The following is a 26,856-nucleotide window of genomic DNA, read 5'->3' on the forward strand; positions in this document are numbered from 1 at the left end:
AGGCTTCTGACACCCTGGGCAGCTGCAAAGTGATGCCCACTCTGTGGTGGAGACCTCCTATGTGCTCATCCCTTCCCTTCCCTTCCCTTCCCTTCCCTTCCCTTCCCTTCCCTTCCCTTCCCTTCCCTTCCCTTCCCTTCCCTTCCCTTCCCTTCCCTTCCCATCCTGAATCCTTTCCCATTTCCCATCTCTCTTGAAGGCACCATTTCCTTTCAGGACATCCCTCTCCCCTCCATCCTCCTCTGTGACAGAACATTTTTGGAAAACACGAAAAAGAGTCTTAATTTTATGGGGTTTTTTAAAAGTAATTTAAAGTGGAAACCCAGAAGCTCCAGGGCTCAATTCCCTGAACCTAGGAGAAGGAGAAGGGGAATGGATGGGATTTGCCTAGCTTTCCCTTCCCCTGTGGGCAGTGTCTGTGGATTTCGGGGGCTGCGAGAGACCCACAGAGGAGCTGGGGGGACCCCGAGATCGGGGGAGACCCTGAGAGGGGCTGGAGACCCCCTAGGAAATGGGGGGATCCTCAGGGGGATGAGGAGGTACAGGGAGGAATGGGGGTGTCCCTGAGGGGACTGTGGAACCTCACAAGGGGGCTGAGAGTATCAGAGGCAGTAAGAGGGGCTCAGGGGAACTGGGTGGGGGGGGAATTGGAGGGGCTAGAGGAACTGGGGGAGCAGAGAGAAGGGAGAAGGGCTAGGACCTGGGGTGGGGCTGAGGAGATTTGGGAGGCTAAGGGAGTTCAAGGGCATTGAGAAGAACAGGAGGGGCTGAGGAAAACAAAGGGGGCTGAAGAGAATCAGGAATTCTGAGGAGCTTTGTGTGGCTTGAGGGGAAATGGAGGCGTGACAGCTTGAGGGGGCGCTGAGAGGAATTGGGAGCATGAAGAGCTTTTGGAGGGGATGAGGGGAATCGGTTCGAAGAGTTTTAGGGGAGGGAAGGAGACCTGGAGGGGTTTGAGGGAACTGAGTGTCTGAAGAAATTTTTGGGGGTCTGAATAGATTTTCAGGAGTGTGAGGAGATTTGTGGGGCCTGAGGAGATTTTGGGATGGTCTGAGGAGATTTGGGAAAGTGGGGACATTGAGGAGTCCTGGAGGTGCTGAGGGTATTGTGGGGGTGAGGAGATTCGAGGGGCTGGAGGAGGCTGAGGAGAATGGAAAGAACTGACAGGATCTGGAGGATCTGAGAAGATTTTTGGGTGGGGTTTGAGTGAAACTGAGGGTCTAGGGTGATCTGGGCATTTGAGGATCTTTGGGTGGGCTAAGAGGAACTGGGGGACTGAAGCGATTTGGAGGCACTGAGGAGATTTTGGGGGATTCTGAGGAGACTTTGGGGAGGTAAGGACACTGAGAAGTCCTGGAGGCAGTGAGGAAACTACACAGTTGAGGTTGGCGGAATCTGAGACTTGGCAGAGTCCGAGGAGAACTGAGGGAATCAAGAGCATTGAGGAACTTTGAGTGGGCTGTGGAGAACTGGGGGGCTAAGGGAAAATGGGTGTCTGTGGAGATTTTGGGGGTACTGAGGTGGACTAAGTAGGCTGATATTTAAGTGGGCTGAGGAGATTTGAGGGTTGCAGAAATTTGGGCTGGCAGGTGATACTGAGGGAGTGGGGATCTGAGGAGTGAGGAGACTTGTGGTAGCTGAGGGAACCAGGGAGCCCTGACAGGGCTGAGGGAGTTTGGGGAGCTGAGGGGGCTTTAGGTGGCTGTGGACCTTGTGGAGCCCTTCCGGGACTGACGGGACTGGCGGGCCGAGGTGATTTTGGAGGCTGAGGGAAGCGGGGAGCCGTGGCAGGGCTGAGGAGCTTTGAGGGGCTGTGGACACTCAGGCATCTTCCCGGGCCTGAGGGAACAGGGGGCTGCGGAGCTTTGGGGAGCCCTGATGGAGCTGCGGGAAACGGGGAACTGAGAGGGCTTGGGGGCCTGACGGGTTTTGGGGAGCTGACAAGGTTTGGGGAGCCAAGAGGGCTTCCGGGGCTGCGGACACCGGGGACCCCTCCCGGGGCTGAGGGAACAGGGGGCTGCAGAGTTTTATGGAGCTCTCCTGGGGCTGCGGCAGTTTCGGGGGGCTGCGGGCCCCAAGAAGCCCCTTCGGGCCGGGGTGCCCCAGCCCAGCCCAGCCCGTCCCTGGGCGGGCGGTGGCGGCGGCGGGGCCGGGCGGGCCGGAGGCGGGGGCGGCGGCGGGGGGGCGGCGCGGGGCTCCATCTTCCTCCGTGCGGCGGAGCCGGCGGGACGGCGGGGCACCATGGCTGTCGGTATAGGAAGTGTCTTTTTTTTTTTTTTTTTTTTTTTTTTTACCTTCCCCCCCCTCGCTTTATTTTTTTTTTTTTTAATATCCCTCATCCCTCCCTTTCCACCCCCCCGTCCCCTCTCCAAAACACCTCAAAACCCCCGAAACCCTCCTCACCCCGGGGGCGAGCGGGAAAAGGGGGACCTTCACACACTCCCCCCCGCGCTGCTTTTTATTCATTTTTCATCTAAATCAATATTTAAAAAAAAATTCCCTCCTTTTTTCCCCCCTCACCCCCCCTTCCCCCTCCCCTTAGCCCTGCAGAACATGGCGTCCCCGTCCTAGCGTTTTAAAAATAAGCCGGGGCTGCCATTTTTGTTTGCCTTTTGTCTGCGAATTTTAATAAAAACGTCTGAGAATGTGGGAGAGGCGGCGGATGGAGGGGGGGGTGGGGGGAGCACCCAGCCGGGCCACCCCCCCTTTCCCAAACCCCCCCTTCCATCCCCATCTCCCGGCCTTTTTGTCTGGCAAACCTTCCCCCCCCCCCCCGCAAATCCCCTCCCAGGTTGAGGATTTCAACTTCACTTAACCAAACTTCTCCTTTTTCCACCTCTTTTTTTTCATTATTATCATCATTATTCCAGCCCCCCCCCCGCCCCCCGCTCCAAGCAGGAAGAAGAAGGAAAAGAGAGAGAAAAAAGGGGAGGAAAAGGGGGGAGGAATCGAGGAAAATACCCATTTACCAGGATTTTCCCTTTTTCTTTCCCTCTGGATGGTCTAATGGAAAAGTTAATTGCAGGCGAACGTACCTATTTTTGTGGATGTTGCATGTTTGGGGGGGTGCTTTTTTATGCATTCTTGGCTTTTTTCTGACTTTTTTTTGCTTACAGGGGGTGGCAGAAGCAGCGCAGGGGCTGAATATTATCATTATCATCATCGTAATCACCATTATTATAATTTTCACCATTTTAATTCCTTTTCTCCTTCCTCTTTTCCTCCTTTTCTTCGCTGTTTTCTGCATTAACTGGTTTTGTCTAGAAAAGTGGTCTCGCTGGCTGGAAGGTCTAATGGAGGGGGGGAGATATTTTTTTCATAGCGTTTTTGGCAGGAATGCGGCAGCTTTAGCGAGGGACCCAAATTTCTGTGGCTGTGTCCCAGAGGTCTGTCTGTCCCTCTCCAACATATATTTAGCCATATCCTATTTATACATCCATAATCTCCCGGCCACGTCGGGGGGCCTGGGGGGGGAGCTTAGAGCCGGTGTGGCCACAGTGATGGATTTGAACCCAGGAATGATGAATTTGATGATTTTGATTTCTTTTTCTCCCTTCAAGGTTGGAGGATGCTCCTTGTTGGGTTATTTTTCCCCCCAAGCCTGCGGTCCTTCGGATAGCAGCCGGGTTTTTTAACCTGGGGAGGATGGAGCAGGTGAAAGCGGCTTCGAGCCCAAGGCCTTTGAGATTATAAAGTGATATTTTAGCAGAGAGGTAAAAAAGTTTTTTAAGTCCCTCGCGGCGTGCGATTTGCCAAGAGGCGGAGGGTCCAGGGCGAGGGGATGGATTTCACCCTCAATTTTCCAGCCAGCTCCCCATCCCTCAGCTTTCCCAACAGCTTGGGGGTGAGCAGGGCTATTAAAAACCCTGCTATTTTTTATTTTTTTTTTAATTTTTTTTGTTTTGTTTTGTGGTTTTTTTTTTTGTTTGTTTGTTTTTTTTGTTTGTTTGGTTTTTTTTTTTTTTTGTTTTTTTTTTTTGTTTTTTTGGTTTTTGGTTTTTTTTTTGGTTGTTGTTTTCTCTCTATTTTCAGGCAAAACCCCACGTTCCCACGGGTCGGGTAGGTCGGAGCCACTTCGCTTTTGTTCCTCCGCTGTGGGATCTCGCGCGCCGGGGGCTGGCGGGGGGTTCGGGGTGTGTGAAGTTGTCCTCCTCCTTGTCCCCCCGTAGAAAAACGCCCCACGTGCAGCACCCGGTCTCAGCTAGAGCTGGAGATGGACGCGGATAAGGGGAAGCAACGCCAGTACTCGCAGAGGTGGGCATGATGGCTGGATCGAGAGGATCACAGGGATGAAAAAAATCCCTGCTTTTTTACATTTATATCTTAAAATAGCATCTAAAGTAATGATGTGCATGCATGTAATTGCATATGAAAATAACATATATATATATGCACATCAGAATCTAGGTATTATATGTGGATATATATATATTTCTATATAAGCAGGGACATGGTATTTTTGGGGGTATTTTGGGGGTGTGAGGGACTCCTTGCCTGTCCCCTCTGCGGGGAGAGGACCCTGCTCCCAGTGTATATGTGACCCCTTGATATTTAAGAAATGTGCTTTAATATGCATAAAATAATAACGTTCACCTTCAACCCCTCCACCTTCTGCTTTTTCCCTTAAAATGTGGATTTTTGGTCATTGGGCGCGATGTCACAACAAGTGCATGTTGTATCCGGTGCTCTCACTCCCTCCTGAGGGCAATCCCCTGCCTGTGCCTCAGTTTCCCTGCGTGCTGTCACCCATGAGTGACCCCCCCGTGCTGCTGGGGGTGGGCAGTTGACCCCAGGCTGGTTTATGGTGCTGCCTTTGCCTTGCAGGGTGCTGTCTGGGCTCTTTTGTGGGGGTGGGTATTTGGGGTCTGGGGCAGCAGGACCCCCCCAGGCTGGGGAGTGGTGTGTTTTGCGGGGCATGTGCGCCCTGTGTCTGGTGTGTCACCCCATGGGCTCTGAGTCTCCCTGCAGGCTGTCTCCGTGTCCCCTCTGCCGGGTCACTGGACCCAAACGATTTGGGGTCACACTGCCTTGGCCCCCATCTTTTGGGAGTGTTGCCACCCTGGTTCCCCCTCCTCCACGCCCGAGCTGGGGACCCCGCGGGGGTCTCCAGCATGGCTTCACCTCCCCTCCTGCTTGCCCCTGGTGCTTGGCTCCTCACCCTGCCCCGCGCACCCCTTTTCCTTTGCAGGGACCTTCAGTCCAGGCTGGGGGCTCATTTTGGGTTGGTTTTGCTGGAAATGCGGAAGGAGAAGCCCCAGCCCAGGGCCCTTTGAGGGGCGGAATCCAGGGGTTTAATTGGTTCCATCTTGGGTGAATTCTTGTGGTGTGCGGGCCACCCCCTCCCCGAGCCACAGGGGGCTCACCCGGCGTTCCTGCTTCGCAGCCATGCCTGCCTTCTGCCCCCTTTGCCTTGGGGTGAATCCCTCCTGGATGAGGACAATCTGGGCGGGGAGGGATGGTGCTAGATGCTGGTTCCTACCCTTTGGTGGCTTTGGGATGCAGGTTTTGTGGATGGGCACTTGCTTTCCCTCCAAAACTCCTCCTGCTCCAGGTGAACTCCAGGGAAACCTGTTCTTGAGAGGGGACAGGGGCTATGGCATTGTGTTCTAGGGGGGGAAACTGAGGCATGGTGCAAGGCAGAGCTGGGTTCCCTGGCCCAGAGGCATGCCCAGGCCAGCGTCTGGCCTGTTTTGGGAAGGACGTGCTGGGATTTGGGTGGGGGAACGCACAGGGGACATCCATCTCCCGGCTTGGTTCTCCCCCATGCGCCGTCTCTGGCCGCCGCTGGCTTTCCTGCACTCGCCGCTTGGCACAGGGGGTGGGACCTCTGCCCTGATGCTCTTGCTGGGATACTTGGGGACACCAAACTCAGTGTCTTGTTGGGTCGAGGACGCATTTAGCTACCAAGTGCTTCTCTGGTCACCCCGAATCCCTCCCCTCGCCTCCCAGACCCCCCAATTTCAGGCTGTACCAGATCGGTGGTTGCTCGCCAGTCCCTGGGAGCTGCCCCTTTTCTCTCGGCGGTGGCGTGAAAAGAAATCTCTTGTTTCTTTTTATTTCAGCGAAGGCGAGACAGAGAGGGCTGCCAAGGTAGAGGCGTTCCCTAGAGAACTGTAGCTTGACTTAGCGGCAGTTGGGTAGGAAGTTGGAAGGCTCTAGTGAGCTCGTGCCCACCCGTGCCATCATCTACCTCCCATCAATCTGGAGCCTCAGCGACACGTCTCCCCAGGCAGCTGCGCCCACCTGGCTCCAGAGGCCACCCTGTGAGTACCAACCACTGCTGACCCCGACGGCCCCGGCACCGCCGCCCCCTCGCTGCCACTGCCCTCGCTCTCCCCTCGCCACCCCAGCCCTGGCTTGCCGGCTTCTCCCGCTCTTCCCTCCCCGTGGGTGCGGAGGCGAGGAGGCTTGGTCTCTTTTTAGGGTGCTGCTGCTTCCCCCCTTGACCCGGCTGAGCGGTGATGCCGGGTCCTGTGCTGTTCTGGGGAATTTGGGGTTCAGCCCATGGTTTTGGGGCTCTGTGCATCTTCCTGCTTGCTCTTTCCACATCCCTCTCCTCTGGCTGGGCTACTTGGGTCTCCACCATGCTTTGGGCACCCACCTTGTCCCTGGGGATAACCTTTGACAGCCCCTCAGCAGCCAAATTTGGTGCCTGTGGAGGATGTCAGAGGCTCTTCTCACCATGGTTTGGAGCACAGGACCCCACGCCAGTGGAGATGTTACCCAAGGGGCGGTTCCCCCTGCCCATCCAAAAGCTGGAGGGGCACAGAGAGCCCTACCACACCCCCCCGTGCCCTGCTGAGCCGGGGGGAGACGTGCTGCAGCATTCCCTACCCTTCATAATTTCCATTTTAATGGATTTTCTTTTTTTCCCACCTTTGCTGCATGTCAGCTTCCATTTTTCATAGTTAGCTGAGAATAGAGAAAAAGGGAGTTTTTATATGTATATTTTTTTTTTCCATCTGCTTTCTTCCCCTTCCCACTCTGTTTCCCAGCCCCAGAGAAGAGGATGCCACTCCCGACGAAACACTGCACAATTTGTAAAATTAAATCGGGACAGGATCAGGGATTTTTATAATTATTTTGGCAACGCCGACCATTTCTTCCCTCTTGTTCATCCAGCTCTGAGTGTGGTGGTTTTACAAATAATTTCTCATTTCTTTAGTAAGCCCTTCTCAGGTGGGGGTAGGGAAACACGTGATATTTATGCTTTTCTCCCCGAAATACCCTTTGTGCCTTTCCAGCCCCCTCCAGCTTTGCAGGAAGGATCCTGGGTCTGGTGTTGAGGTTGGTGCCATGTCCTGGTGATGGTTTGGGGCCACGCTGGGGGCTTTGATCCATCTGGGTGCTGCTGCTGGCTCCACTGGAGCCCAGCATGCTATTGGGACAGGGAGAAGGATGGACAGATGGACGGATGGGAAGGACAGAGGTCACGGGGCACCTGCTGAGATGGGGGATCAGCTCCAAAAAACCCTTTTCTAATCATAGCTCCAGTTTCCTGTTTTCCCACGGCTGCTCTGGGATGGCGGATTGGTTCAGGGGTGCTTGGTCATGCCAAGGGGGCTCAGACACCTCCTGCCTGAGCTCCTGCTCCCTGCCTGTCTCTATACAAGGGATTCCCTGCTGCCAGCTCCGCTTTTGTCCCTGGTTCCCAGTGTCCAGCCCCTCATGCTGGCACTGGCATCCCTCATCGCATGCCCATCATCTCGAGAGATCTTATATATGTGTGTGTATATATATACACACACACGTAGCCAGAGGGTAAATGCACGCTGTGGGCGGCCTGTGGGTACATACATAATTACACAAAATAGCTGGCAGCAGCTGCGTCCGTGCATGGGAAGGTGCATTTACCATCCCCAGCGAATTCCTGTTCTGTGGCATGGAGCGAGACTTTGCCTCCGCCTGTGCTGCTGGGATCCGGACCTGCTATCACTTCAAAACCCTCAAATTTGGTGCTTGAGCAGCCGGGAGGTGACCTGGAGTGGTTCAAGACTGGGAATGGGAATTCCCACAGCTGATGTCTGGGTGGTGTCCTGGACAGGCTGTGGCGTTGAGGTTTGCCATGAGAAATTGCTCCCATTCCTTGATACCTTGGAACACATCTTGTCCTGTGCCAGGCTGCTCCATAGTGCAAGGGGCAGGTGGTTCCTTCCTCCCTGCCTTGATTTCCCCCCAAAATGGGGGTGGTCCATCCCACAGCTTCTTCAGGCTGGGGTAGCTGTTGGGATGTTACATTCTGGTGGGACCAGGATTCCCTTTCTCTGGGTGCTGCCCACCTGCCTGTGGGGAGCTCAGAGTGTGTTTGAAACCTGGGGCAGCGAGTGTGAGGAGGAGGAGAAGGAGGAGGAAGTGGAGGAAAGCTTATAATCTCCAAATCCTGCCACCCCAAAGCTTTTGGGGATGCACTTTGCATCTAGCTTCTCTGGAATCCTGGCCATGGCCTGGTTTATTTTGGAACCAGAGCTCCTGGGGCCCCCCTCCCATACATCCCATTGGGGTCTTATAGATGCTTACCCTCATGCCCCCATAATGGGATTTGTTGGGATGGTGATTCCTGGTCATGCTGGGCTGCTCTGCTCAGATCATCCTCTTGCTGCTGTTTCCCATTACCCAAAGATGGATTTAGAATTAATTTTCCCAACGCCTTCAAGCATCTTCATAAATCTCCCAGCCCTGCTGGTTCCTGGTGTTCCTATCGAGCTGCTCCTGGGTGTCGCAAGCTCTTCACTTGGCTTTGGAGGCATATTTTGGAGGGGGGGTATTCGGCTGGGATTGCTGTTGGATTCAATGTGCTGCTGTGCTCACCCTCTCCCATGGCAGTGTCCCATCCACCTCTAATCCCTTCCTGGATGGGAGAAATCCTTCCAGAACTTGGGAGATTTGGGGGTTTTCCCCAAATTTCAGCTTCCTCTTTTCCAAATAGTGTCCTAGTGCACTAACCAGTGTTTTGTGATGTTGGAGGCAGGCGGGGTGCTTGGTGTCCCCCTAATCCTACAGGAATTTTGAAGATGTTTAGGGGGTTCCGCAGCCCTGCCCCCCCCCCCCCCAACCTGCTCCCTACCTTTGCTCAGAGTCTGGGTCTTGCTTCTTGGGACGGTGATGGTTTGTTTTGGGGAGTTCAAGGTGGAAGGGCGGTGGGCCCGTGTGGCAGCCAGTGATGCCCCATAACCGCCCTCCTCTTTCCCCAGGATGGCGGAGCCTCGCTTCAACAACCCCTACTTCTGGCCTCCCCCCCCCACCATGCCCAGCCAGGTAGGACCCCTGCACTGAGATCTTGGGAGGAGGGAGGATGAATGGATGTAGAGAACGCTGAGGGGGAGGCTGGAGGCCCCAAGGGTCCCAGGTCTTCTGCTCTCACTCACCTCTCTGCCTTCTCCCCCCTCAGCTGGACAACCTAGTCCTGATCAACAAAATCAAGGAGCAGTTGATGGCGGAGAAGATCCGCCCCCCGCACCTGCCTCCCACCTCGGTGGCCTCGCAGCAGCCTCTTCTGGTGCCCCCATCACCTGCTGAGAGCAGCCAGTCCATCATGTCCCTGCCAAAGCTGCAGCAGGTGCCAGGGCTGCACCCCCAGGCCGTTCCCCAGCCTGACGTGGCCCTGCACGCCCGGCCAGCCACCAGCACCGTCACAGGTACCATCACAGGTACCACCAGTCTGGGGGCAGAGGCAGATGTGAGTCCTCTCAAAACTAATACTCTGTCACGTTGCCCACTAGGGCTGGGGCTGGCGTCCCGTGCACCAGCTGTCAGCACCTCGGAATCCAGCCCAGGAACGGGGACCACCACCCCCTCGACCCCCACATCCACCAGTCAAAGCCGTCTCATCGCCTCCTCGCCCACCCTAATCTCAGGAATCACCAGCCCCCCCCTCCTCGACTCCATCAAGACAATCCAGGGCCACGGCTTGCTGGGAGCACCCAAGGCTGAGCGGGGCCGCAAAAAGATAAAGGCGGAAAACCCTTCGGGACCGCCAGTGCTGGTGGTGCCCTACCCTATCCTGGCCTCAGGGGAGACGGCCAAAGAGGGGAAGACATACAGGTAGGCACATCCCCGCCTGCTGTGGGGGCTAGGGCGATGGCGGGGAGCTCCCCCACCCCAGCCCGGTCCCTGCGGGGTTCTCCCCCACACCCTCCAGGTGTAAGGTCTGCCCCTTGACGTTCTTCACCAAGTCGGAGATGCAGATCCACTCCAAGTCGCACACAGAGGCCAAGCCCCACAAGTGCCCCCACTGCTCCAAGTCCTTCGCCAATGCCTCCTACCTGGCCCAGCACCTGCGCATCCACCTGGGCGTCAAGCCCTACCACTGCTCCTACTGTGAGAAGTCCTTCCGCCAGCTCTCCCACCTCCAGCAGCACACCCGGTAAGGGCTGCACCGAGGGGTTGGTGACACTTGTTCCCTCTGGCTGGGCAAAGGGGCAGGCAGGCACTCCACACTCAACAATCTCTCCTGACATCCTTTATGGCCCTGCTCTGTTTGTTGGTCCTGCTGCCAACATCTCCAACACTTTCATAATCTCTACCACAGTCATCACTCCCACTGTGCTCATCAATTCCCCTTCACAATGGCTGTCCCCATTGTCTTTGTCATCCCCACCACACTCATAATTTTCAGCACTTCTATGGGCTCAGTCATGCTCATCATCTCCACTACCTTCATTATCCCCATCATGCCACTCTGACTCCACAGCCTTCATTATCCCCACTGAGCTCAACATCTCCATCACCTTCATAGTCTCCAGTACCTCCATTGTCTCCACTACCTTCTTTCCGACCACATTCACTATCACCACCATGCTCATCATCTTCATTACCTTTATTGCCCCCAGCATGCTCAGCCATCTCCACTGTGCTTTTTCCCACCACTTTCTTCATCCCTGCCATGCCCCCACCACCTTCATGATCCCACATGGTCATCTGTCCATGCGTGCCAGTCCATGTCCTCCACACCCATCATCCAACTACCTTCACAATTTCCAGCACTTCCATCCTCTCCCAACCCCCATCTCTCAGCCCTATGCCTCCCTCCTTCTCCCCTGTCACTTCCTGGGGCACTGGTGTCGCTGTGCCCACTGTAACCCCCCATTCCAATGTGACCCCATGGATGGGACCAGCACTCTCCCTGGTGGTGGAAGGGGAGGTGACAATGACCCGGTGCATGTGTCCCCAGAATCCACACCGGTGACAGACCCTACAAGTGCCCGCACCCCGGCTGCGAGAAGGCCTTCACCCAGCTCTCCAACCTCCAGGTCAGTGTGGGGGGACCCAGGGCAGGGGGCTCAGGGTCACCATAGTCCCTCCTTGACTCCCTCTGTTCCCTCAGTCCCACCAGCGCCAGCACAACAAGGATAAGCCCTACAAGTGCCCCAACTGCTACCGGGCGTACACGGACTCGGCCTCGCTGCAGATCCACTTGTCTGCACACGCCATCAAGCACGCCAAGGCCTATTGCTGCAGCATGTGTGGCCGTGCCTACACCTCGGTGAGCATGGAGGATGCCCCAAAACCTGCCCCCAGCCCCCAGCCCCCAGCTCACCCCTGTGTCCCCCCACAGGAGACCTATCTGATGAAGCACATGTCCAAACACACGGTGGTTGAGCACCTGGTCAGCCAGCACTCGCCGCAGCGGACGGAGTCGCCCGGCATTCCTGTACGGATCTCCCTCATCTAAGCGGGAAGGGGACAGGACCCCCCCCAGCATAAGGAGGAGGAAGAAGAGAAGGAGGAAGAGGAGGAGGAGGAGGAGAAGGAGGAGGAGGACGTGACCCCCAGCACCGCGGGCTGTGCCCCGGGCCGTGCTCCTGCCTGGCTCCCGCAGGTTTGGTGACATCCAAAGACGGTTTCAGAGCACTTTGAATCTCTGCGGTTTGGTTTCTTTGGGGGTGGCAGTAGGGGTGGGGGTGTCCCCCTGCCAGGCCCCGCCCCCCATTTTTGGATACAAATATATATATATATTTATTGGCCAAGAATTTGGTGCTGCTAAAGACCAGAAATTCACCCCAAAAAGGAACCGTGGATGGAGCAAAAAGCAGCTGGGGGAGGGGGGAAGTCCTGCTACCCCCCACTCCACAGACTCTGGGCCCAAGCGCCTCCATTTGGGGTTGATTTTTAACCATTTTGGGGTTTTTTTTGTGTTCTTTTGGGGTCCCTTTCGACGGCGAAGCCGCGGGCAGAGCTGCGTCCCCCGGGGACGGCCCCCCCCATTCCACAGCCCCAGTTTTGGGGGGTTCGGGGGGTCACCCTGCTTTGCCTTGTGCCTGCCTGTACATACCCCCTGTATAGAGCCGGGGGGCACTCCCCCCAAACTCATCTATATAATTCTGTACTTTTTGGTTCATTTTGGATATTAACTGTGTTATTTTTTATACACTTTTTAAGCCTTAACTCAGCGTTTCTTTGGGGTTTTTTGTTGTTTTTTTTCCAGGGTGTTTTATTTACCTTTTATTAATTTTTAAACCCCCGTTATTTTTTACCCCCCCTATTATTTTTGCTCTCCACCCCCTTATTTTTTACCCTTCCCATTATTTCTCCCCTCGATGTTGTATGATATCAATATTGTAACCTTTTTTGTCAGCATGTTAATACTGTGTAAATACGCCTCTTATACACTTAGACCCCCCCCTTTTTTCTCTCCTTCCCCCAAATTTTGGGGCTTTTTTATTTTCCTCGCTGTCCAGCCAGGCCAGCCTCCCTAGAGCTAGTTGGTACCTTATTAAAAAAGGGGAAGAAAAAAAAAAAAAAAAGAGGAGAAAATGGACAAACAATTGCCCCTCTCCCTGTTGTCGCCACCCCCCTCCCGTCCTACATTGTGGTTCCTGGAGAAGCTGGAGGGGTCACGGCCTCACAGTGTGGAAAAGGAATGAAACCCCCTCTAGCCCAGCCCCTTTCCAAAAAAAGAGAATAAAAGAGAACAAAAAAAGACCAAAACAGGAATTAATGAAACTGGGGGTTGTGTTTGGCGGGGAGGGGAAGGATGAGGGGAGAGGACTCCCCTGTGGGGATGTTGGTCCCTGAGGGGCTGCAGAAGGGGAGGGTGAAGCTGTGGGTCATCCTTGGCATTGTCCCCAGAGTTTCCCCAGGGAAGGGGGTGGCACAGTGCCTGGTGACCGGCACACACCAGTCACTGGTGTCTCAAGGGGAAGGTGGTGGCTCCTGGTCCTGGTGGGGGTTGTGAGTCACCCACTGCTGGGGACGCCAGCTCTGGGGACAATCCACTGTGGCCACCACTGCTGGAGACATCTCAATGTGGCCTGGGATACCTCAGCATGGCCACGAACTCTGGTGAGGCCTCAGTGTGGCCACCTGGGGACCCTCCAGCAACCTGTCGCCACCTCCAGGGACACCTCATTGTGGCTACAGCTCTAGGGTCACCACACTGTAGCCACCAGCCTCAGGGACATGTCACAGTGGGTACCATCTCCATGTCCAACAGCTCTGGGGACATCTCAATACAGATGCTACATGCAGGGACCCCTCACCAGGCCCACCAGCTCCAGGGATGTTACTTCCTCTAGGATCATCTCCAAGGACATGCCACCATGTCCCCCTCCCCACCTCACCTACTTCAGTACCCTGTGTCCCCCTAAGCACTGGGACTTGGAGGTCACCTGGAGTTGTGGAGGGTCCCACTATCACCACAGGTTCCTGGGAGAACATCACCCTCACCTCCCAGCGTGGGGGGCAGCAGGGATCCCCAGGGTCACACAGGTAGCACAACACCAACCCTGTCCCCAGGACAATCCTCTCCCCATTGCCCACAGGAAGTCCCACCATCCACAGTAGCACTTGGAGACATCCCCGAGTTGCTGCCTCAGTTTACATGAGAAGAAGTTTGGGATTGGGAAGTGAAGAAAACTGTGAGGGTCCCAAGGTTTTTTTTCAGTGTTTATTAAAAACAAAAACAAAAAACAGGAAAAGGGGGGGGTGAGGCCGTGTTTTTTTTCAATGTTTTTTCCTTTTCTTAAAAAGACCGTGCTGGCTGAGAAGGGAGTGGGGGGGTCCTTACCTGTCTAAGGGGGCTCCTCACCACTGTCCTCTGCTAAGGTGCCCCCAAAACAGCCCAGTGTGTGGGGGTGTGTGAATGGGGGGGGGTGACGCCTCCTCCACGCCCCCCACCTCTCCCTGACCCCCTTTGGGAGGGAAGTCCAAACCTCCCTGGGGGCCCCAATCCCAGATAGGGGAGGGAGTACACGTTAAGGCAACCGTCCTGCTTGGCTCTGCTGACTTCGGGGGGGAACACAGGGGAACACATGGGGACACCCCCCCCCCCCCTCCCTGCTGGAGAAGGGGGACGGGACGGGACGGGACTCTAGAGCTATGGGCTATTTACACCCCCGGGGGGGGGCAGGAGGGGCAGGGTGTGCTCACAAGTGTCTTCCCCGTCTTGTCCCCTCCACGGGGCCGCGTGGGAGGTCAGGGGTCCTGCGGGGGTCCCGGGAGGGTCAGAGGTCCCGCGGGGGGAGTGGGGTACTGTGGCACCCCCCTCAGGAGTCCTTAAGCATGTTGATGCGGGCATAGATCTTAAGCGCAGGCCCCAGCTTGATGTTCATGGTGCTCATGAGATGATCCTCCTTGAGCAGCAGCAGCGCCTGCCCATCAATCTCCTGTGCCCGGAACTCCTCTGCGATCTCCTGGCAGCCTGTGGTGAGGGGCAGCATCAGCAAACCCTCTCAGAGCTCCCAAAAATACAGTTAGGGGCTTCTCTGTGCTTAAATACCCCGAAAAATGTATTTAGAGAGTTATCATATGTAAATCCCCTTCCCCCATTATCCTTTAGATGTATCTGTGAGTAAATCCCCCCGCTCCACCAAAATATTCATGGGTTTGTGAGTAGAATCTTCCCCCCTCCAAGTATTTATGGAGTTATCTGTGAGTAAATCATCCCCCAAAAATATATTTATGGGATTATCTGTGTGTAAATCTTATTCAAAAATATATTTAGGGGGGTTCTCTGTGAATATATCTCCCCCAAAAACCACAATTCTGGGTTTATCTTTGAGTAGATCCCCCCCTTGAACACGTCCTGAGGGACATAAGTCTTCCCAAAACCATACTTCTGGGTATCCATAGGTAGATTCCTCCCTGTCCATCCAAGGACATTTCTCACCCGGCAGCGAGCGGATGAACTCGTAAACATCCTCCACATTCCACTTGCTGGGCTCGCTGGGCAGGAAGCGGTGGCCAAGGCCAGGCAGGTCGCGGCCATGCACATCCGGCAGCTCCATGTCCCGCAGCTCCAGATCCCGCTCTCCTTGTCGGCGCCGGGATGTGGAGGAGCTGGCAGAGATGGGTGACAGTGGCTCCTCGTAGCTGGAGTTGTCAGAGCAGCGGCTGGAATCCTCCTGGCTGTGGTTGAGCTGCAACGACGCCGTCACCGACCCCGCTGGGACAGACCCCGGGGGCTGCGGAGGCAGCGTTGGCCTCAGCACCCGCCCCCTGTCCCCAAAACTCAGGGACAAAACCCAAGCTCACCACCCACCTCATATCCCCCCCAGCTGGGGCCAAAACCTCAATCCTGCGCTCAGTGCCCACCCTATGTTCCCAAAATTCACGGACAAACCCAAGGCTTGGTGCCCTCCCCACATCCCCAAAATCGGGAAAAAATTCCAGCCCCAAAGCCCACCCAGCTGGGGACAAACCCTGGCCTCAGTGCTAATGCCATGTGCCCCAGCTGGGGACAAACTTATGTCCGCCCCCTCACCTGTTTCTTGCTGTCCTTGCTCAGGGAGGGCAGGGTCCCTTTGCAGCTGCGGCGCCGCCCGTGGGGGGGCCCTCCTGGTTTCTGGAGTTTGCTGCGATCTGGGTGGAACAACCCCACCCTCTTCGTGCAGCCCACATTGTACCTGCCACAGAACCATGGGTCATGAAGTGGTCCCTGCTCCACCAGGGAAATTTTGGGGATACCTCTACCCTACCAAAGAAGAGCAGGGGGGTGGATTTTGGGGTTAACCCCACCCCACCCTAGGTAGATTTTGGTAGACCTTTTCACCACTGGGTGGATTTTCTGGTGCTACTCCTTCCACGCTGAATGGATTTTCAGGTTACCTTTACCTTGACAGGTGGATTTCTGGGGTTTTCTCCACTCTTGTTGAATGGATTTTGGGGTTACTCCCACCACCCCAGGTGGATTTCTGGGGTTACCTCTACTCTGCCAAGTAGATTTCAGGGTACCTCTACTCCACTGAAGAGGGTCCAGATGGGTTTTGGTGTTACGTCTGCTCTGTCAGGTGGGTTTTGGGGTTGCTTCTACCCAGCTTGGGTGGATTTTGGGGCTACCTCTATCCTGCTGAGGAGGGGCCTGCGTGGATTTTGGTGTTACCTCTACCCCACCAAGAAGGGGATGGGTGGGTTTTCAGGGTTACCTCTTGGCACAGGCCATGGAGCAGAAGCGCTTGGAGCGCTTGAACTTGTAGGCGAAGTCAACGCGGCCACAGAGCTCACACTTCAACTTGGGGGGATTCCCCTCCTCTTTGGATTCTGGGGGGCGTGGAGGGACACCCAGAGAGAGAAACCAGCCAGCTCAGCCGGGGGACTCCAGGGGAAATCCCGGGGGGCTCCCAGGGGGCTGGGTGGGCCGGGGGCCCGGGCGCTACCTTGCAGGTACGGCTCCTCCATGTCCGAGTCAGTGGTGGTGGTGTTGTCCTGTGCTGGGAGCTTTTCCGGAAGCAGCTCCTGCGCATACTGCTTGTGCAGGGCCCCCACCAGCAGCGAGGAGCGGCCCACCTGCGCAACACACCTGGCTGCACCTGTGCCCCAACGCCACATGAACTCCTTCCTGTGGCCACGGGGCTGGCAGGAACCATCCCAATCTCCCACAGCCAGGGATGAGGGTAAGGAGAGGGGGATGTGTTACCAAGTACAGATCTGCACCTTCCTGGATGATGGTGACATGGGTGTGGATTTTGGGTCTAACTATTCTTTGAGAGAATTTTGTGTTTCCAGGAACGATTCCACCCCTTTCTAGATGCTGAAGTGCTCAACAGCAAGGGCAGAGGTTTGGGGGTTCATAACTGTCAAAGCGACCCACTCCCAACCCGCCAAATCCCAATGCCCTCTTCCCAATCCCTCAGCTCCAGGAAGGACAACAGATACGTTACCGGGAACAGTTCTGTCTCTTCCCAGATGATGGAAATGCTCAATAACGTGGGTGACGACTTGGGGGTTCATGATTGTCTGGGTGCCCCATTCCCAACCCCCCAAACACAGGAGCCCTCTTCCCAACTTTCCACATCCAGGAACAAGGACAGGTAGAGAGAGATACATTATTGGGAACGGCTCAGCCCCTTTCTGCTCAATAAGGAACTCAAAAATGTGAGGATTTGGGGATTCACAATGGCATGGGTGCCCCATTCCCAAGCCCTCAAATCCAGAAGCAAGGATAGGGAAAGGGGATACATTACCAGGAATGGTTCTGCCCCTTCCTGGACAATGAATTGCTCAATAATGTGTGTGACAACTTGGGGGTTCACAATTGTCTGAGTGCCCCATTCCTAATCCCCCAAATACAGGAGACAGGAGCCCCCCTCCCACACACACAAATCCAGAGATAAGGATATGGATTGGTGGACATGTTACCAAGAAAAGCTCAGTCCCTTCCTGAATGACAAAAAGCTCAGTGATGTGGGGGAAGATCCAGGGGTTCACAAGGGCCTGGATGCCCTATTTTCAACATCCTTCTGCCCCAGAAATAGGGGTAGGAATGGGGGGATACCATACCAGGAACATTTTTGCCTTATTCTTAATCATGAAGCCCTCAAAGCACTGCTGGAGGATTTGGGGGGTCATGATTGGATGTGCCATTCCCAACCTCCCAAATTCAGGAACATGGACACTGGGATATGTTACTGGGAAGGGCTCAGCCCCTTCCTGAATGACAAAACTCTCAATAACATGCGTAACGATCCAGAGCCCCAAATCGTGGGGTAAAACTACAGATTGTGGGACATGTTACCGGGAAGAGCTCAGCCCTTTCCTGGATGACGAAGCAGGGGAGGATTCGGGGATTCAAGCCCGACTGTGTGCCGCATTCCCAACACCCCAAATCCATGAACCTTCTCAGCGCCCCCAATCCCCGGCTCTGGGAGAGCGGGATACGTTACCGGGAAGGGCTCGGCGCCCTCCTGGATGACGAAGCCCTCGATGACGTGCGTGAGGATCTGGGGTTTCACGATGGCCTGGGGCGGTTTGTTCTCACCATTGTGGGGGGCGGCACCGGCGACGGTGGCGGCAGCGCTGCCGGAGCCCGAGGTCATCCCGGGAATGCGGGGCTGCGCATGGAGGCGCTCGGGGGGCTCTGGGGACAGCGGGGGACACGCGGGGTGAGGGGCGGGCGCTGACGCCGCGTTGACGCGGGGCCGCGATTTCCATACAGCTGGAACGGGGAGCAGCTGCTGCCGCTCCCAGTGCCACCAGTGCCGCCCAGAGTGCCCCGAGCGGTCCTTGAGGGGCTGCGAAAGGAGATTAAAGAGCCCCCCAAAATAACCGGAGGGGTCAGGACATTCCCCAGAGACCCCAGGATGGAGCAGCAAAGCCTCAGTGCGTCGCTGTAAGGCACCAGTAAGGCCGCATCTGCCCCAGTACAGTCCCAACAGGGCTCGATCTCCCCCGGAAAGCCCCAATCTCCCCCAGTAAGGCCCTAACAACGCTCGATTAACCCCGAAAAGCGCCGATCTCCCTCAGCAAAGCCCAGTACGACCCCCAAAAAACCCGAACTACTCCACTAAGGTCCCAACACATGCCAAAAAAGCCGCAGCAGGGCCCGACCTACGCCCGAAAGATCCCAATAAACCCCGGTAAACTCCAGTAAAGCCACAGCACAGCCCAGTGAGGCCCAACAGCCCCCAGCCCAGCCCGCCCGGCTCCTCTCCCCTTGAGGCCGCCTCGGCCCGGCGGAACCCTCAGGCCGCGCAGGCCCCGGCAGCCCCATCACCTTTGTCCGGCGGCGGCGGCTACCGCTGCCCCCGCCCCTCCCTCGGCCGGGCCGCGGGGCCGGGCCGAGGCCGGGGGCGGATGCGGAAGTGAGGTCAGAGCCACTGCCACCGCCGCCGCCCGGGCCGAGCCGGGCCCCTGCAGTCGGCGCTCACTCACCGGGCGCTCAGGGGGTCGGGGGGGCCATGGCGGGGGGGGTCGGGCCGGGGCTGCAGCGGGAGCGGCGCCGGGAGCGGGACCAGGGCCGAGCAGGGACAAAGGCGATGGCGGTGGCGGGGCCTGGTGCGGACACGCCCCCCGCGCACCCATTGGCGGGCGCTGCCGCCGCGCGCGCCCGGAGCCTCGGAGAGCGGACACGCCCCCCCGCAGGACCCCGCCTCCCGCGCCTCCGCCATAGGGGGCGGAGTCTCCCCGGCAAGGGGCGTGACCGCGCAGGCTTGATCACGCCCCCACCGCGGTCGCACCCCTCACGCGGCTGGGGCGGAGCCTCCAGATGTGGCCACGCCTCCCCAGCCCTCGCGCCAGAGCCGCGCCTCCAGAATGGTGCGTGGCCACGCCCCCGTCCCCCGGGCGCCCGCTTCGTGTGAGGCCGAAGCGCCCGCGCCCCTCCCACCGGCAGCGGCGGGCGCCGCACTCCCGTGTCAACCGTGGGTGACTCCGCGGAAATGATTGGGCTGAGGGTCCTCTCCGCAGCACAGCACGGCCCCGCGCAGCCCCGGCCTCAACGTCCGCCTGTTGCGGGGGTTGGGGGTGCATCACCCCATGAGTGGGTGCCTGTGGGAGCGGGGCGGGGACTTACCGTGCGTGAGGGGCCGCTCGCCCTCGGGGGTGTCGGGGCCCGGGGGGGCGACGGGCGGCGAGAGGGCGGGGGGCTGCGGCGGGGCGGCAGACGGGCTCTCGGTGCTCCTCGGCACGGGCAGCGGGTCCCGGCGGGCGCCCTCGAGGACCCCGAGGGAGGGCTGTGGTGGCAGGGACACGCGTGGGGCAGGGTCAGGTATGCACACGTACGGGAGGGGGTCAGGGCAGGTGCGTATGCAGGTGGCACAGGAGCATGCACCTGCATGACTAGAGTGTGCACACTTGTGCGTGGGTCACACACAAGCGTGTGCCTAGAGCAGGCATGCACATGCACACACATGTGTTACAGTCGGGCACGTGTCCTCCAGACACACCTGATCTGGCATGCACATTTGCAAAGACATGCATGCAGCGCATGCACACCCCCACAAATACACACCTGCATGGATCTGGCGTGACTGTTGCACACATGCACAGGCCACACACACGTGGACTGAGCACATGTGCACACACACGGGTCAGGCAGGCATGTCAGCACTCGTGCATGGACCAGGCACACACATGGCTCTGACACGTGTAGATGCACATGCATGAACCTGGAGCGAGTACACACACGTGCGGGGAGCAGACACAGATGCAAATGTGCACACATGCATGGGCATGCATCTGGGAGCTGTGCACACACGTGTATGGGTCCAGTACGCATGTGCATGGGTCAGACATACAAGGATCATACACATATGCACACACACACACACACACGGATCAGCCACATGCTCCCCATGTCACAGGCCAGGTACACACAGACACGTAAGTGCCAGGGATGGGGCAAACCTGTGCACACAAATGTGCATGGAGCAGGTACACACATGCAGTGTGGCCTGAGCGTGCACACCTGTACACCTGCAGACTGACGTGACAACTGGGCCCCATGCACATTTCAGGAACGCATATGCACACGTGTGCAGGGATTGTGCACTTACACACCCACGTGCATGTGCACACATCTGATCCCCCAACATCCCCCACTCCCACTCCAGTGCCCGCATTCCTCCTTCCCTCCCCTGAGCTCCCCCCACCAAGGGGCTTGGGGGCCCCTCACTGTGAGAGTTTGGGGGGAGTTGCTGGGAGGTCTGCAGGGTGGTTTGGAGGCCTCTCACCATAGGGGTTTGGTGGGTGGTTTGGGGTGCTTTGGTGGGAGATTTGAGGTTTGGAGGCCACTCATCCTAAGGGTCTGGGGGAAGGTTTGGGGGCCCCTCCCCAAGAGGGCTTGGGTGAAGTTTGGTGGGAGGCTTGGAAAGGCTTTGGGGGATGTTTGGGGACCCCTCATCATGAAGGTTTGGGGGGAGGTCTGCGGGGCCCCCTCACCGTGGGGCCGGCGGGCTGCAGCTGCAGGATGACAGCCGAGGCGTGCTGGAACTTGCGGGGGGCAGCGTGGCAGCCAGGGTGCCCATTAGGGGGGCCGCCCTCGCCCCCTGCTCCCTGGGGGACCCCCGTTTTGGGTTGGGGGGCTGGGCCAGGGCTAGCAGGGGGCAGGGGCTGGAGCTGGGGGGCGGTGGGGGGGCCCGAGGGGGGCTGCCCACGAGGGCCCAGCTGGTGCTGCTGCTGCTGCTGGATGACAAACTGCTGCTGCTGCTGCTGCGGTGGAGGCTGCGACTGCATCGGCTTCGGCGGCTGCTGCATGAACTGGGGGGGCTGCAGCGGGGCATAGGCTGCAGGGACAGCAATGGGGACAGAGATCCCCCCCTCATCACCAGCACCTCAGCCTCAAGGGCCCACCCCCCAGGATCCCCCTCAAGGAGGCTGCTGCTCACTGTATCTGTTCCCTCTGGTGCCCTTGGACAATCAGTTTTGCCAGCTCCCGCTGCTGATGTGGGAAGCTGCACTCAGGCTGTCCTGAGGGGCGTCTCCAATTTTGGGAGCCATGCCAGTGCAGCATCCCAGGCTCCAGCAGTCCATGGAGTCCCCTGGCTCACACCCTCACTGCCCCAGCCCCCTGCACCCCACAGGACCCTGGGATCCTACGGGTGCTTAGACTCTCCCGGGCAGGGCCCCTGCCAGGGAGGGGATGGACCCATTGTTCAGGCAGGTGACAACGTACAGGACGCACCAGTGTGGGCCATTACTAGGTTTCAGAATGAATAGCCTGCGACTCCCCCTGTGTCCCCTGCCCCAGAGCAGCCCCTTACCTGGGGTGACGAGCGGGTGGGTGGCAGCAGGGGCGGTGGCGCGGGCCAGGGCATGGGTGCGGCCCTCGTGCCCCTCGGCCTTTTTGAGGTGCTCGGCGGGGGGGTCGGGCGGGGGCCCCCGGGGGGGGCCAGCCCGGGGAGGGGCACCCCCAGGGGGCTTCATGGCCAGGGCGGGGAGGTGGGGGCCGGCGGGGCGCAGGGCCAGGCTGTGCACCTGCAACGGCAGTGGGTCAGGGGTGCCAGGGCAGATTTTGGGGGGCTGGCAGGGGTGGGGAGACTCACCTGAGGGGTGGTGGGTGGTGGGGCAGGTGGCGGGGCCGGTGGAGGGGCCGGCGCAGGGCTCTCAGGCCGGACAGTGCTGACGGGGCCCGTGGGCGTGAAGATGAGCTGGGGACAGGGAGAGTGGGTGCACGGCTCACCATGTCAGGGGTGGCATACCCCGTGTGTCCCTCCTCTGTGTCCCTACAGGGTGGCACATGGGTATCTCTCTATCTATGTAGGGTAGGAACAGGCATGCCCAGTGGGGTGGAGGACACCCTCTAGGGTCCCAACACCCCCTCAGAGGCAAAGAGCACCTGCTTGGGCACCCCCAATGAGGCTCTGGGTGCCCAGTGGGGTTTGGGCATCCCCAATTGGATGAGGAGCACCCTATACGGGGACTAGGTTCCCTCAGCAGAGTGAAGGCACTTCATGAAGTCTACACACCTCACAGCAGGGTGATGGGCACCCTGTGGGGTCCTCGGACCCCAGGATTGTGGAGGCCCCCATGGGCTCTGGGCACCCTATGGATTCCCCATGGGTCCCGGGTATGCCACGCAGAGCAATGAGCACTCTTACAGGGTCATAGTACAGCCATGGGCACTCTGTGGGTCCTGGTCACCCCACAACAGGATGATGGACACCCTAATGGTCCTGGGCACCCTATTAGGATGCTGAGGCATGCCATGTCCCAGTCCCACCCTTACCATCTGTGCCCGCAGGTACATCTGGGCTTGGCTGGCAGTGAGGGCAGGTGAGGCAGTGTTGCCCAGCAGTACAGCCTGTTGAGCGATGCCTGACGCCCCAGGCGCCACACTCTGTGCCCGGTTTAGCAGCTGTGCCGCCGCCGGCGACGTCGCCAGGTTGATCTGGAATGGGGCATCAGGAGAAGGTCGGGGTGTTGGCACAGGAGGGCGTGGGCAAGGTGAGTGCCAAGAGGCTGAGGGACTCACCGTGGGCTGCTGTGCCGGGGCTGGCTGGGTGCCATTGCCCCCTGAGGAGCCGCTTTGCCGGTTTGCCGCCAGGCTTGCCTTGAAGAAAAGCCAAAGGTGAGGGGTGTGCCAGTCTCAAGGGACTCCCAGTTCCCACGGGTTGCCCATACCTGCTGAACAGCGGCCAGGCTCTGGAGCTGGGCGCTGGTGAGGTGCTGCTGCTGGAGTGCAGCCGTCTGCAGCATGAGGTGCTGCTGCTGTGCCGCGTACATCTGCTGCAGGTACTGTGCTGCCGTGTTGGGCTGCCGGTGCAGCGCCTGCTGGATGACCTTTGGAGGGGAAATGTGGCCCCAGGCTGTGCCACGACGCCCCCGGTGCCCCCCAACCTTCCAGTGTCCCCCAGCCCCATACCTGCACGGTCTGGCGGTCAGGGATGCCGCTGTAGACGGAGATCTGGGGCCCGGGCGGACGCGTGGCTGTGGTGCTGGCGGGCGTTGGGGCCGTGCCACTGGCGCTGCTGGCAGGAGCCGGAGCTGGGAGCTGCTCATTCTCCATGGCGCGGCCAAGGCAGGATGGAGGAATCGGGTCAGACTAGAGCTAAGGGGGAGGAACAGAGTGAGGGGATATCCCCGGAACCTCATGTCTGGATGAGGAACAGGGGATGAACAGGAGGAGGAAGGTGAGGTAGAGGAAGAATGATGGGAGACCCTGTGGTTCATCCTCCTTCACAGAAGTGCGGGTGAGCACCCCAGGGGAAATGGGGAAAGGGAGAATCGACAGGAGGATGGATGGAACAGAGGGAAGGGAAGGACAGGAGGAAAAATGGACAGACATAAGGCTGGAAAGCAGAGAGATGGAGGTGAGGAGGTAGGGATGGATAGAAGGATGGACTGGAGGAAGAGAAGGATGAAGGGGTGGAGAGACAAAAGGAAATGAGGGAAGTAGGAAAGAAACAGATGGACAGAGAGAAGGAAATGAGGGAAGGAGAGGAAAGAAAGAGAGAAACCAAGGGAGTTATGGAACTAGTAAAGGGCAGACGTAAGGACAGGTGGAAGCAGGAAAGGGATGAAGGATGGAAGGACAGGAAGAATTACAAACAGGAGAAGGAAAGGGATAGACAGAAGGACGGATGGAATGGGAGGGACAAACGGAAGGATGGATGGGCAGAAAGGAAAATAGATAGGAGGAGGGAGGGAAAGACGGATGGACGTAAAGACAGATAAAAGTAAGTAAGGAAGAAGAGACAAGAAGGACAGGAAAGACAGAAGGAAGGAGAGATCAAGGATGGAAGGAAGGATGGACAAGAGGACAGACAGAAGAAATGACAGACATATGGAATGATGACTCTAAGAACTGAAGGAAGGAAGTAATGATGGATGGATAGAAAGATGGACAGGATGAGGAAAGGATACAAAGATACAAGGAAATGCTGAAAAAAAAAAAGTGAAGGACCAAGGGATGGAGGGAAGAACAGACCAGACAGGAGTGAGGAAGTATGGACAGATGAAAAGACACAAAAGGGAGGAAGGGATGGAAGAAAGGCTGGATGGACATAGGAGAGGGATGCAGAGATGCAAGGAAGAATGAACAGAGGAAATGGATGAGGGGAAAGGTAGATGGAAGGAAGAAGAGGGATGAATGGATGGCAGAATGGGTTGGACAGCACGACAGGACAGGAGGAAGATGTGGACAATGCTGTGGGGGCCAGAGAGGGGGGTTCGTGGGCCGCACCTTTGTCACCACAGCCACTATAGTGGCCATGAGGCTCCATGGTCACTGATAGCCACCCACCACCCCCGCACTCTACCCGTGTCACGTGAGCACCTGTAGTGCCACCATAGCAGCACCAGGGACAACAGTGTGGCACACTGCAGACTATGGACAGCAGCCACTGAGGGTGGTCTAGGTGGCCACACCACAGCACAGGCCACCCCAGCCGGGCACTTGAGGGACATGGCAGCAGTGACGTCCTGGCCTCGTGTAGCCCATGGGGCTTTGTCCCCTGAGATCCCACTGTCACAAAGCAAAGGGTGGGACATCCATGTGTTCATGGCGGTGGCAATACATGTGGCCTGTGACACTTCCTATCCTCCTGTCTGCATGCATGATGTGTGTCCACCATCAGCTAGAGAGGTTTTCGGCAGCACCTTTCCCACCCTACAGCCATGGACCTGTTTTTTTCCCCTCTGGTGGCATCAAGCTGACATGGGGTCACCACAGTGACTGCCACAGAGGGATCACACCAGGCCCATCTGGAGTCAATGCCCCAGGGGTGGGCACAGCCCGGGAAGCCCCCAGCAGCTCCCACCCATTGTGGGTCCAAGCCCCTTGTCTTCACCTGCACCAAACCCCACCAGGGAATCTGAGGTGTCAGATGGGGATACCTCACTTTTGACCCAGAGGTGAATAAACCTGCTCGAAGCCCCCCCAAACCATTACACCCACTCAAAATAATAAAAAGGGAAGATTTTGAGTACTGCTGGAACCCACTGGGGTGGGGGAACATGAGGGGTCCCACAGCCAGGATAGGAAGAGCTGGGGAGTTGGAATTCCCTGAGCTGAGCCCAAAATGGGGATGGCAGAATGATGAGGGGGTAGGGAAACCTTGGAGGAATGGGATGGAATGGGGATACAGACAGATTGTATATGATATGGGATATGGGGGGAAGATGGGAGAGTAAGCAGCAGTATGAAGCAATATAGGGAGAATAATATGGGGGTTCAGAATAAGGGGGATGCAAGATGCTGGTGAAGGGTGGGATATGGTGGGAAGGTGAGATAGAAGAGAGGGGGGTCAGATAAAAGATTGGAAAATGATGATGGGGTGGCAATAATAGTAAGAGGGAGCAAAAGCAGAGGAAGGGGTAGAAGATAATGCAAAAGAGGGGAAAACACTAATGAAGGGGTTGGATAGAAGTGAGGGAGGTCAGATATAGGGGTCAGAGGTAACAGCACACACTGGAATATGATTGGGGATGAGCAATAATAATAAAGAGTTGCAGGAAAGGATATAGGGAATGATAAGTGGGTGGGTGGGATAGGAAAGAAAAGAGGGGGCCAGATAAAATAGTAGGGACTGGAACATGATGATGGTGGGTGAAAATAATAACGGTGCAAAATCACAAAAGGGGGTGGAAGATGGGGAGTGTGATATGACGGCGAGGGGTGGGATAGAAGACAAGGGGGTCAGATATAGTATCCCGGGTATAACATGAGGGCACTGGAATATGATGGTGAGCGGTGGGCAATAATAATAATAATAAGAAGAAGAAGAAGGTAGTCCAGAACCAGAGAAGGAGGAACAGGAGAAAGGGAACGGGGAGAGACAGGGGTGGGGGTGGGAAATGGGGGCCCCACGGGGGGCGGGGAACGGCGGGGACCACGGCCCCGGGTGGGGAAACTGAGGCACGGCGGGTGCGCATGCGCGGCTCCCCCCCACCCCTGAGCCCCCCCCGGCCCAGACAAAGCCGCCGGGGCCCGGTAGCGGCGGCACGCGCGGTACCTGCGGGCCGGGCCGAGCGAGACGGCGGCGGCGGGCGGGCTGTGCCATGGCCCGGGGGGCGCCGGGGGGTCCCGGAGCGGAGGGCGCGGGGGGTGCGGGGGTCCCGGCGGGGCCGGGCCGGGCCGGGCCCGCTCCCTCCTCCCTCCCTCAGGCGGCGGCGCGGCGGCGGCGCGAGGCCATCGCTCATTTGCATTCCTGCGCGCGTCACGTGGGGCCACCCGGCCAATCGCCGCCCCGCGTGCCCCGCCCA

The 26,856-nt window shown here is 57.7% G+C and overlaps 2 protein-coding genes across 12 annotated transcripts; one reads left to right on the plus strand and one right to left on the minus strand.

The window, feature by feature from the left end:
* Nucleotides 1-2,190: 2,190 nt before the first annotated feature.
* On the plus strand, nucleotides 2,191-12,927 carry ZNF362 (zinc finger protein 362). 10 transcript variants are annotated; one of them, XM_088178916.1, is made up of 11 exons: nucleotides 2,200-2,251; nucleotides 4,033-4,059; nucleotides 4,170-4,254; nucleotides 6,063-6,263; nucleotides 9,192-9,255; nucleotides 9,389-9,635; nucleotides 9,720-10,041; nucleotides 10,139-10,363; nucleotides 11,171-11,249; nucleotides 11,324-11,482; nucleotides 11,555-12,927. In XM_088178916.1, the coding sequence occupies exons 5-11, from the start codon at nucleotides 9,193-9,195 to the stop codon at nucleotides 11,669-11,671; spliced, it is 1,212 nt and encodes a 403-aa protein (XP_088035042.1). In that variant the 5' UTR covers nucleotides 2,200-2,251; nucleotides 4,033-4,059; nucleotides 4,170-4,254; nucleotides 6,063-6,263; nucleotide 9,192; the 3' UTR covers nucleotides 11,672-12,927. The 10 variants fall into 10 exon arrangements, with proteins under 10 accessions (XP_088035037.1, XP_088035034.1, XP_088035040.1 ...); XM_088178914.1 differs by lacking the exon at nucleotides 4,033-4,059 and having other exon boundaries at nucleotides 2,196-2,251; XM_088178917.1 differs by lacking the exon at nucleotides 6,063-6,263 and having other exon boundaries at nucleotides 2,221-2,251; nucleotides 10,173-10,363.
* A 928-nt stretch (nucleotides 12,928-13,855) lies between these two features.
* PHC2 (polyhomeotic homolog 2) lies at nucleotides 13,856-26,706 on the minus strand. Of its 2 annotated transcripts, XM_088178920.1 has the most exons (15): nucleotides 26,607-26,706; nucleotides 23,516-23,701; nucleotides 23,275-23,433; nucleotides 23,126-23,203; nucleotides 22,880-23,041; nucleotides 22,197-22,301; nucleotides 21,915-22,128; nucleotides 21,094-21,437; nucleotides 19,727-19,886; nucleotides 18,099-18,292; nucleotides 16,593-16,722; nucleotides 16,362-16,476; nucleotides 15,701-15,842; nucleotides 15,107-15,401; nucleotides 13,856-14,638 (listed from the first exon to the last, which is right to left on the minus strand). In XM_088178920.1, exons 2-15 carry the CDS (start codon nucleotides 23,657-23,659, stop codon nucleotides 14,484-14,486), a joined length of 2,397 nt encoding a protein of 798 aa, XP_088035046.1. In that variant the 5' UTR covers nucleotides 23,660-23,701; nucleotides 26,607-26,706; the 3' UTR covers nucleotides 13,856-14,483. The 2 variants fall into 2 exon arrangements, with proteins under 2 accessions (XP_088035046.1, XP_014743906.1); XM_014888420.2 differs by lacking the exons at nucleotides 19,727-19,886; nucleotides 21,094-21,437; nucleotides 21,915-22,128; ... (4 more) ...; nucleotides 23,516-23,701; nucleotides 26,607-26,706 and adding an exon at nucleotides 18,929-18,995.
* Nucleotides 26,707-26,856: the final 150 nt, after the last annotated feature.

The sequence above is a fragment of the Sturnus vulgaris genome, chromosome 25 (assembly GCF_052056855.1).
Source record: "Sturnus vulgaris isolate bStuVul1 chromosome 25, bStuVul1.hap1, whole genome shotgun sequence".
Classification (NCBI taxonomy): Eukaryota; Metazoa; Chordata; class Aves; order Passeriformes; family Sturnidae; genus Sturnus; species Sturnus vulgaris.

What these genes read in the sequence shown, in the direction of transcription:
- ZNF362 (XM_088178908.1), top strand. An exon ending in CCCCCACCATGCCCAGCCAG is followed by an intron (nt 9,256 to 9,388) that starts GTAGGACCCCTG and finishes CTCCCCCCTCAG; the next exon opens with CTGGACAACCTAGTCCTGAT. An exon ending in CACCTCCAGCAGCACACCCG is followed by an intron (nt 10,364 to 11,170) that starts GTAAGGGCTGCA and finishes ATGTGTCCCCAG; the next exon opens with AATCCACACCGGTGACAGAC.
- PHC2 (XM_088178920.1), bottom strand. Translation starts at nt 23,659, where the DNA reads ATGGAGAATGAGCAGCTCCCAGCTCCGGCTCCTGCCAGCAGCGCCAGT. An exon ending in GCCTGGCCGCTGTTCAGCAG is followed by an intron (nt 23,204 to 23,274) that starts GTATGGGCAACC and finishes CTTTTCTTCAAG; the next exon opens with GCAAGCCTGGCGGCAAACCG. An exon ending in AGGGCGCCGAGCCCTTCCCG is followed by an intron (nt 16,723 to 18,098) that starts GTAACGTATCCC and finishes TGTGTTGCGCAG; the next exon opens with GTGGGCCGCTCCTCGCTGCT.